This window comes from Drosophila sechellia, chromosome 3L (assembly GCF_004382195.2).
Source record: "Drosophila sechellia strain sech25 chromosome 3L, ASM438219v1, whole genome shotgun sequence".
NCBI classification, from domain to species: Eukaryota; Metazoa; Arthropoda; class Insecta; order Diptera; family Drosophilidae; genus Drosophila; species Drosophila sechellia.
The window spans coordinates 18,564,610-18,575,466 of NC_045951.1; the positions used below are offsets into that span (position 1 = coordinate 18,564,610).

The window sequence follows — 10,857 nt, forward strand, 5'->3', positions numbered from 1 at the left end:
AAGCGACAGAGCTAAGCAGCATTAAGCAGAGGCATGCACTGCGCGAAAAACAATTAAGTTCTGAAAGGGAATAAATTATCATTTAAGAACTGCTCAGCTGAGTTAAAAAGTGTATACAATAGAATTGATTATTTTATATAGGAATCATTCCATCTTCTTCCCCTTGAGAAAATGAACATAGAAATATGAAATATTATCGGTTCTAATTTATTATGAAAGAATATAGAATATGATATATATATATTTATTATTCAAGAACTTTATCATGTGTTATGTATTTTTCCTTGCTTCCTCTGCATTTTCCCTGTGCACAGATGTAGCATTGGACATGGAGCTGGCCGCACCCAAGTCGGGCACATGAAAAAGACATCAAAGCAAATCTTGACAAGCGTATATGCCTCTTATCTGCATCGAGCCCAACCAGGCGCAGGAAGCCAGGAGATGGGTGTGGACGGAACGGAGGAGGAGCTGGGCAGAAGGAGCACATGCACACTCGAACATCCACAGGAAGTGCCTTCCGCTCGGCAATGCACTGCACTGTTCTGTTTCTGTTTCTGGTCTACTCCTTATGGGATACATTTCCTGCTGTTGCCACGCCCCCTGAACACACCCATACATACACCCACGGGCAAGTTTTAGCCGTGTTCGGAATGCATTTTAAAGTTGGCAACAAGAGCAACAAATACAAATACACTCATAACCGTGACAGCCACAATAAAGTTTTGGCCAAAAAATAGTCAGGCGGCGTGTGGAAAAGGGTTTTCGGTCAACCAAATTGGACTTTTGGTACTCAAATAAAGGACATGAGGAGACTTGTTTGGAAAGTTTGCAAACATACTTGCCACTGGTCCATGGGGCAGTAATAAAAGTAAGTACCCAACTAGATGCACCTATGTTTAGTACCACTCTTTAAGTCTAGCCTTAAATACAATGTAACAACAATGTTATCTTTAATGTTGAAATATAAGTAATGCTTAAGTACTTGAATGAAACACTGAAGAAGTAGTATTTATACTTACACACCAAAATCTTACAGTATTCTTAACTATAAAGAAATTTAAGCTCATTACATTATCTTTTACATTTGTAAAATATGAAAAGCCTTTTAAATTTTATTTTATTTTATTGCCATTTATAATATGAACCATTAGATCTCTAAGCTTATATAATATATATTAAAAATGTCAAACTCCCGGCTAACATTTAGAAGATAATTCACTCCCAGGTACTGTGACATTTGCGTGCTTTGATCCAGGTCATAACACTGGCAGCACTTTCCGCCTTCCTCTCCTAACTTCGCCAGGAGTCCTTACATCCCATCCTCCCGTGCGATTCTTTCTGTCCGTATATAGTACCCCCTACTTACTTATTCTGAGGTTGTTTTTCCTTGCTGCTGCAACAGCTGCCGCATTTTGTGTCTTTTTCTTTTGCTGCTGTTGACGTTTATGCAAATTGTGTTGTTATTTTTTGTGTGTCACCCAAAAAGAAAAACAGCCGCAAAAAAACAGAAATCTGGAAAATCTCTGCTCGGACCGGCCGACTCCCCCAATCGATAAATGCAAATTTGGGCAAACGAAACCAGGAACATGGCTCTTGTTATCCTTTGCCGAGGATTTCAGCTGAGGATTTCTCTCACATTTTCATTTAATTTGTGAATTATGAATGTTAAATTGAAGACTGCAGCGGTCGATATTGAGGACAACTAAATCACTCGGCCTCTGCTCCATTTACAACCCCCCAAACTTTGTCCTTGTTGCGTAACTCCGAAACTCCAAAGTAATTAAATTGAAACAGAGTGCAAAATGCACACAAAAGCCGGAAACTCCATGTGAGGGGCAATGCGGAGTACATGGCACATGTCCGTGTTGGAGCTACACTGAAAGATACTTTGTGAACTGAACAAATCAAAGATATTTCTATAAACAAATTAAATATGGCATAAATATACAGAATATGCTCGAAAGAAAACCATAATTTGTATGTATATATATCAACATATAATAACATCTATATAGAGTTAGAAGGATGTATATTTCAACACATAATAATATCTATATAGTGTTGAGAAGTATAAAAGTTACTTCGAAGTGAATTGTTTAATACTAAACAATTTAAGTATTCGTAAAAAGCATGCTAACTTCAGATAGAATTATTTATTATTCCGAATTCCACACATCAAATGTTGTTTGTATATATTTTTCTTTCAGTGTGTATTGCGTGGGATTTGCCGTGGCAAGAGTCAAGTGTGTTCCCAACAAAAGTGTTGAAAATACCAAAGAAGGGTGCAGGGGGGGTAAGGGAAATGAAGCGAGCAAAGCAACTGGCAGCATGTTGACAGCACATATGCTCCCCACCCTCATCCCCATTTTCCAGCGCCCATTCCTTTGGTTCTGCACGAAGTTATAGTTATGATGATTGTTGATTTAGAGTTTTTAGTTTTTAGTTTGCCAGATGGGCCGAGGAGGGATTTGTGTAGCATGCAATTAATTTTGCAGCCCCACTTCAAAGGAGCTGAAAGGAGCCGCCCGTGGACAGATGATGACAACAACTCGGCAGCTCCGTCAATGGGGGCCTTTGATGCCGTGCCTCCCCATTCCGAACGCCAGTCCCAATCCCCATGGGTTCCCTGACAGCAGTGCAAATGGGAGACAGAGATGCGCTCGGGGGAAGCCCCAGTGACGGCCAAAACCAATTCGAACTCTTTCTGTTCCCATGGCCGTAACCCGAGACCTCGGAATGTCAAATTCTTGCGGTGCACTGGAAAAAATAAGTTTTTTAGTCGATAAAAAAAAAACAATGCAGTACGAAATAGAATTACATTTAAGGGAAAGAGACATTGGATTTTTTTATATTAACTAAAAATATTACATACATTTATATAGATTTTAAAACAAATTACGAATTTCGGAAAGCAGTTCAATTTTTTTCTATTTTGATAATAAAGTGCATTGAAGGTAAAGATTGTCTTTAAATCTGTGTATCTCCACTTCCTGAGAATCATACGGACAGTCGGACGGACAAACGGACATGACCAGATCGAATCGGCTAGTGATCTTGGCAAAGAATGTATATATGTGCTGTATGCACTGTATAACGCTTCCTTTTGCTCTACGAATTCGGTGGCTTGGAAGCCAAGTAATGTATCAAGTCCAAAACTCAACTCTAGCCAAATGATACCTTATTTTCTGACAGTGCACAAACCCCTTTCCATGTGTTCGTGCTGCGGCCGACTCCACTGGCCGCCTGTCAATGCGAGAAGTCTTCACTTGACTCGGCCGCTCTTCTTGCGGTTGACATTCGCGACTGCCGGTCGAGCCGATGGCCTCCACTCCAGTTGGTGCCCATTCCACCACATCTTTCCCAGTCTTCGGCCCCTGTGACAAGTGTGGCTGTGATGGAACACCAAATAGGTCTGTCGGGTTATAAAGCTGACAGCGAAACAGAGTTGAAGTTGACCGCCATTGATGGGGCTTGCACTTGGAATCCGATGAGCGCTCACCAAGGGGTTCAAATGTGAATCCTTGCCTTTGATAGTTTGATAGCAATATTAAAAAGGATAAATAATATCATAGAAACGTATATCAATGGAAGTTAAGATAAGTCCATAAAAGATTGAGCTCTAGATTTATTGATTCTTTGGAATGAAGAGCCATGTCATGTGAGTACCATCATGACACTTGTGGTTTGCATATCAAATTTCCAATGTCTAACCAAAAATATGCGCATCAGGAGTGGAAACCAGACCCCGTGTGCATTTTCCTCCCAGGGTTCTACAGTAGCTCCACCTATGCGACATGTGTGCAAAAATACAGTTTTATTAACAGGCCGCCGGAGGAGGAAGCCAAGTGAAAATGCGCCACCCACTCGGCACACATGCATCGCACGAATTTCCACTCACCTGCTTTCGTTTTCCCTTTGTCCACGTGTGTGTGTGTGTGTGGACTGATGAAAGCAAACAGGTGACTTTGCTGCAACCACTGGCATCCTGCCATCCTGTGCGGAGCATCCGCAGCCGCAGCAGCATCCGCATCTGCGGCACATCCTCAGAGACACTTGAGCCGCACTCGGCTTAAATGAAGTGCACACGCCGCCATGCACATCAAAGCCTGCCGATATTAGCCCAGTGCAGTCAACTAATTAGACACGCCCCTTGCCCCCGAGACGCCATATTAAACCATAATTAACGCTAACTCTATGCCAACTAAAAGAATTTTGAATTTGTTCAAGGAGAGTTCAAACAAAATGTGAAATAAAACTTGTACGGCATGGGAATTTAAGTAGAATTCAAACAAGGATGAATAATATATAATTAAGCCATTTAAATTAGGCAAATCTTTACAACTATTCAAAGAAATATAGAATATGTGTTAGTTAACAACTAGTTCCAATTCTATGGGTTATTTTATATATTTTATTCAACAATTCATAAATGGCATTATAAAATATCCTTAATTTAAAGTATTTAGAACAACTAAACCGTATTGAAAACTGCAACTAGTTTTCCCATTGTAAAAAAGGTGACCGCATTATATGTATTATTATGTATATATAAAACATTAAAAATTTTAATTTCAGCTCGAAATTAACAAAGGGACATAGATATTTTATCAATACTCAGTGGCTTTTTTGAGCTGAACAATTGCAGTCTAACCGCTTGTGTTTCTATCAAGCTTTGTCTTTAAAAAAATATGCGAAAGTTGTTGTCAGTCTTTGAATTGAAACATTAATTGAATGAAATAGCGGTAAAGGGTGTTTGACATTAATATCAGAATATAAAATCAATTTCAAGTACCCAATTTATTGTTTTACTTTGTCAGTACAAATATTCTCTGTTCAAAGTGTGAACGTTCGCACACACACAATACAAATATTCAAAATATATACAATTTATAAATTTTAAAACTTATCGAAATATAAAACCACATGTATTAACAAAAACTCACACTAAACACTAGACAATATTTTTATGTATAGGTTTATAGGCTTGGCGGATCGATTTTGTGACACGGATTATAGATGCGGAATGTACTCGGTGGACAATCGAGGGCATTATAGTTGGCAACTGTGCAACTTTAATGAATCTTTAAGAGATCTAGTTGAAACTAGTAATAGATTGTCCAATGATTATTTTCCCGCCCTAAGCTCTGCTTTCCCATCCTCCGGTTAGACTTGTTACACATCTTAGTAGCTAGTCCTAACATGAGGATGTGAAATCGAGACGAGCATCCTTTCTATGTGATCCACCGTACGATTAGTAATATGTTTCGTCGGGAGATATATATTGTTATGAGAACCTGCGTTCTGCTTCCTCCTGTGATGTCTTTCGATCGCTTGAGTATATCCGCTGCTGATTCACGTACAACTGCAAGGGCGGCACCTGTCCGAGCAGCTGAATCGGAGGTGGGGGAGTTAGGTCCAGTGGCGTAGTGGACGCTGTCGATGGACTCGTCGGTGAGTTGGAGCTCATGCTCGAAGAGCTGGACCGCGCCGATAAAGATTGAGCGGACCGCGTTCTCCTGAGCGACTCGGTTCCCTTGTCAGATCTACCACTCCCCTGGTCACCATAGCTGTGCACTCTGCCAACCACTTTTAGGTTGCTTCTGTATGGTGGCTGATCCTGCGCGGCTTGGCTGTGGTAGGATTTTCTTAGTATAAAGCAAATGGCCAGGAAAGGAATGGTTAAAATTCCAAAAAAGCCAACTGCTATTATAAGCAGAACATCCACACCTTCTGCTCTCCAAAAGTTTAAGGTATTGGCGTGCGACTTAAGAAAGTCAGCTCCTCCAGACTCCAATATAAGCTGTATCTTTCGCACAGCTTTTCCAACTGGCGTGGAATCCCGGCTAATCAGTCGTTCTTTGAGTTGACCCAACTTTTCCACATAGCTGGTATTCAGGGTGAGCTGTCTTATCCCGTGGAGCAGCGAATCGTAAGCTATCGAGTCGTAGCCAACGGTCACGGAGACTCCATGGCGCTGCAAGCGCTTAGCCATTACCTCTTGTTCGGCTAGAATGGGTATGGCAAGTACTGGCTTTTGTCCACTAATCGATTCCCAAACGCTCAACTGACCGCAGCTGCTAATAAACATCTTGACCTGTGGATGGTGAAGGATGGCCTGTTGTGGCCACCAGTCAGCAATCATAACGTTCTCCGGCAGCACCTGTTCCGCCGTGAACTCCTCCTTTTCCCACTTCAGCAAGAAGTGAAACTCCTTGAGGTGGCCAAACACATCCAGAATAATGGCCAACTTCTCCTGAGGCAGCTGAGCTGTTTCCACATCGGCGCCCAGGCTAAAATAGATTACCCCACTGGGAGCAGACACCATGAACGACAGAAGATGCTGGAAACAATTAAAGTTAGTGATTTGAATTTATGAATGAATGCATTTAAACATACCTTTGGCAAATGGTCATCATTTGAGTGGCTTAAGTGCAGGCCGCCCACTTCCACCATGTTGGGCAAATATGCACGTGGATAATGTAGGCCTGGATGGGAGTTGATCAAGGCCAAGCTCAGATTCTTTGTCAGATCTCTATAGAGCGGCAGCTCCTTTACGAGCAGTTCAAAGTGATTGGTGTACACCGATTGCTGGGAGATCAAGTGGAAAAAGCTGCAAAACACAACAATAAAGATCCTGTTAAACTGTATTTAACGAAGGATCATTTTCCTGCTAATAATTATAATTGCTACTGATTAATTTGTCTCAAAATGCTAGACAATTATAGAAGTTTTACTGCAGTAAGATCTTACTTGTAGGTCAAGCGCTCAAAGGTGCTCATAAGCGAGTTTAGAATCCTCTGCCTCGTGTTCATTCTCTCCGTGAAGGGCAGGAAATTGCTGGGATCCAGTGCGGACGATTGCGGATTGCCGAACATGTTATTCAGCCAGGAATTCGCGCCGGTGGGACTGACTGCAACGGTGGGTATTCCATAGTAGAAGGCCAAGCTAAAAGAGAACAGATTTCCATTTGAAATAGATACCTAGGAAACCCGTTTTTGGCTTTTGGACTTACCCTAGCAGAGCATCGCTTAGGAACAGATCCACTATGAGTAAGTCGAACTTTTCGCCACTGGTCAGGAGCTTCCGGACCTGGGGATCCGACAGCAAGATGTCCACATTGGTGGTGCCAGCGTAGATTAGCCGGGTGAACCTTTCCATCACACTCTGCGCCCGCATTTCCTCGGCCTCGAAACTCATGCCCATGTCGAGCCAGTTTTCCCGCAGCCCTTCGATGCGCAGCTCCCTGATTTTGGGTATTTCCGCATCCACACCTTCCTGTGCGGCATGTGGACTGATCAGAGTCACGGAGTGGTTTCCCGGACTCTCCACCAGCTCCTGCAGCAATCTCCGGCCAAAGAGATAGTGCGATTTCCAGACACTGGGAAAAACTGCCAGTATATTGGCGCCCAGGACAATGCCGCAGAGCAGCGTGCCCAGAAACACTTGCAGGATTTGCATTTTGTGTTTGTGGATAATATCCGCAGTGGCCTTTGCATCCGCTTCTACATCCGCATCCGCATTCGTGTCTGTGTTTCTGCTTTTCCGGTTTTTTTTTTGCAAAAACACACACAAACACTGGCGCTCAGCCCATACACACACACACGCACACGTACGGAGCTGCTATTATTATCTGCTGCTTCTACTCCCGGTTTTTCCGCCGATTTTCATCATCTTGCCGCCACGATGCGATGGCAAAATATCACAGCTGTTGAAAAACACACAAATTGCCAAATAAAATGCAATGCAAAACGCAACGAAAGTGAAAAGAACGGCAGCAACAACTGCGGCTGTGTCGGCGTTTCTTGCGAATGTCATTCGGACATGAACGGCTAGCTGCTTAGACCGGCAAATCTAGCTATTTTGCAGCTGGAAGAAGCATCAGCGAGATGGCCAGAAAATAAACAGTTTTAAGTTAACAGTCGGAAGTGATGCTTTAGATGAGTACATGACTGCAACATAATTTATTATAAAGCCAAAGCATATTCACTTAATTTGTATATTCCCATTATTGAACTTCTAAAAATTACTGCATATTTTTATGCGAACATCCAATTTCAGCTATTGAAATTGAACTGCTTGCTTGTAGGCAGTTCACCTTGCACTGCTTTAATCTGGTATTTCCCGCCCAATCCACGCACGGTCCTACTAATATGCAAAGCCACCCCCACCCCGCCATTCTGCTTCTTCTTCTTCACCATCGCAGTAAACAATTTGAAATTTTCATTTATACGGGACGGAGTTTGCGAATCATTCGGCAAATTGCACAACAAAAGAAGTGCTAAATTGAGGGATTGCGGCGAGCACAACAAGTACAAGCGGATGCACAAACTCAGAGCGAAAAAAGACAAACAAGAGCGGCAACAAACAACTTTTTTCCAATTGGAAGAGTGCCAAAAAAATCGGCGAGCGACATAAAAAGTGAACATTTGAACCGCATTACGAGGCAGAAAAGTGAATTGAACAGCTGGCGGATCAGGTGCGTGGCTAAAACGAATCATTTGCTGTTAAATCGGCCCTAAGCAAACACCCAAGGTGAGAATCTGGCCAAAAGCACAAGCAGCCCCAACAACAACAACAACAAAAGCAAGCCGCAATAAACCGGCAACAGCTGAAAGTTACTGCTTACGTAAGCCGCTCACAATTACAAATTACAAGCAGTTAGGCAATTGGATCGGCAGCCAAAATGTCGCAGGTATCAAGTAAGAATCAAATTAACCACCACTTTATATGGGCTCCATACACAGAGAAAAAGTCAAAACAAATAAGTTTTTAATGAATCTTTGTGCAATTAGAAAATATAAAAGATTATCATTTCACAGCATCTTCATTATCTAATCAGTTTAGTTATGTTTTTTTCAAAAGTTTTTCAAAAACACTATACGGATTATGACATTTACTCAATACTTTATAGTATCAATTTATTGTGTAAATCGATCAGTTCATCTGTTAATAAAGTTTGAAGAATTAAGAAGTCTATAGCCAAAATCATTAAATGGTTTTATTTTTTACCTTTTCCATTTTGATTCTCAAAATTCTCTAAACTACATATTTTAAAACCTAAAAGCCAGCTAGAGCTAATATGCAATATTTCAATTAATACACTATATATATTACTTTCATAACATTTAAAGCAATCTTTAAATAGCAGCAGTATCTAAAATAACTTACTTAATAAATTTAAAAAGTTTTTTGATTTTTGAGAGAGCCCAGAGATAGGAGCATTATTTGACCACTAACCCAACCAATCCCTAACCCTAGCCCTCATCGATGTGGACAAGCCACTCTTCGATCTCAGCACCTTCGCTGGGCGCTTCCAGTACTTCGCCTGGATGACGGACCCCCGCACCGTAGTCGTCTCCAGCGATCGCCTGCTGGAAGCCAAAGCCATGGTTGAACGCTACCGGAAGGGCGACCAATCGCCGCAGCTGAAGCCGGAGGAGGTGCACTACAACATGAAGCTGTACAACTCAGCCTTTCATCCGGATACCGGCGAGCTGCAGAACTTTTGCGGCCGCATGAGTTTTCAGGCAAGTCTCGAGATGGGTTCGGCACGTGGTCACTGAAAATAGAAGCGTCTGGCGTGAACGCTTGTGAATGGGTTGCCAAAAACACAGAGGAGGCCCGACGATATCAAGACCAATTGCTCGGAATGCCAAATCTTCAAGAATTTTGCAGACAACTGGGTTTGTTTTAGCATCAAAGAACCTGTTCCCTTAAGGGCTTTTCTAAATCGATGCTATAAATATTTAAGCTTTACTAATTGCTTTTGGTCTATCTTCAGGTACCCGGTGGCATGTTGATCACCGGTGGCATGCTGGCCTTCTATCGCACCGTACCCGCCGTGGTGCTCTGGCAGTTCATCAACCAGTCCTTCAACGCGGTTGTTAACTACACGAATCGCAATGCCAATTCGCCCACCAGCGTTACGCAGCTGGGCGTGGCCTATGTATCCGCCACGACATCGGCTCTGGTAGCTGCTATTGGATGCAAGAACTATTGGTCAAAGAAAGCGACTCCGCTGTTCCAAAGATTTGTGCCCTTTGCGGCTGTGGCGGCGGCGAACTTCGTGAACATTCCGCTGATGCGACAAAATGAGATAATCAATGGCATAGAGGTGAAGAACGACGAAGGAGTGGTTGTGGGCCAGAGTAGATTGGCAGCCATCAAGGGAATAGGTGAGGTGGTTGTGTCCAGGATTGCGATGGCGGCGCCCGGAATGCTGGTGCTGCCATTGATAATGGAGAAACTGGAGAAACTGCCTGCGTACAGGCGCATCAAGTGGATCAATGCTCCATTCCAGACCCTATTGGTTGGGTGCTTGTAAGTAACTTTACCGTCTACGAGCACTAGTTCCTTTAGCTAATCTTGCAATTCTTTGATGTTTAGCCTTTGCTTCATGGTGCCCACTGCCTGCGCCCTGTTCCCACAGCAGTGTTCCTTGGACACTTCGATTATGCGCACCTTCGAGCCCGAGCTTTACGAGGACCTCGAGAAGAAAACTCAGGGCAAAGTGCCCAAACGCGTGTACTTCAACAAGGGTCTGTAAGATCGGTTCGACAATAATACTGGAATTGAGGGAAGACAATTGTGTGTTAGTGGTATCCGTTCTCGTCATGTTTTATGTAGCATTTATTGTTTTAGATTGCGCAACTTTGCAGTTGCAGTTGTTCCTTGTCATGTGTCAATTGTCGTAGTTGCTAAGCTAAAAGGAATCTCAGCTCTATTAAAATGTAAATCTCGGACCTGCTACGTTTTTCTAATTTGTTAAATTGTATGATCTGATCATATCTAATGACTTCAACATCCAAAAAAATGTATTTGCTCATAAAAATCTCAGCAGGGCTAGCACTTAATGGG

The 10,857-nt window shown here is 42.5% G+C and overlaps 2 protein-coding genes across 2 annotated transcripts; one reads left to right on the forward strand and one right to left on the reverse strand.

The window, feature by feature from the left end:
• Positions 1–4,732: 4,732 nt before the first annotated feature.
• Positions 4,733–7,799, reverse strand: LOC6618381 (UDP-glucuronosyltransferase). Its single transcript, XM_002042615.2, has 4 exons — positions 7,013–7,799; positions 6,751–6,945; positions 6,397–6,610; positions 4,733–6,340 (listed from the first exon to the last, which is right to left on the reverse strand). Exons 1-4 carry the CDS (start codon positions 7,456–7,458, stop codon positions 5,285–5,287), a joined length of 1,911 nt encoding a protein of 636 aa, XP_002042651.1. The 5' UTR covers positions 7,459–7,799; the 3' UTR covers positions 4,733–5,284.
• A 350-nt stretch (positions 7,800–8,149) lies between these two features.
• LOC6618382 (sideroflexin-2) lies at positions 8,150–10,749 on the forward strand. Its single transcript, XM_002042616.2, has 4 exons — positions 8,150–8,699; positions 9,259–9,527; positions 9,782–10,320; positions 10,387–10,749. Exons 1-4 carry the CDS (start codon positions 8,684–8,686, stop codon positions 10,544–10,546), a joined length of 984 nt encoding a protein of 327 aa, XP_002042652.1. The 5' UTR covers positions 8,150–8,683; the 3' UTR covers positions 10,547–10,749.
• Positions 10,750–10,857: the final 108 nt, after the last annotated feature.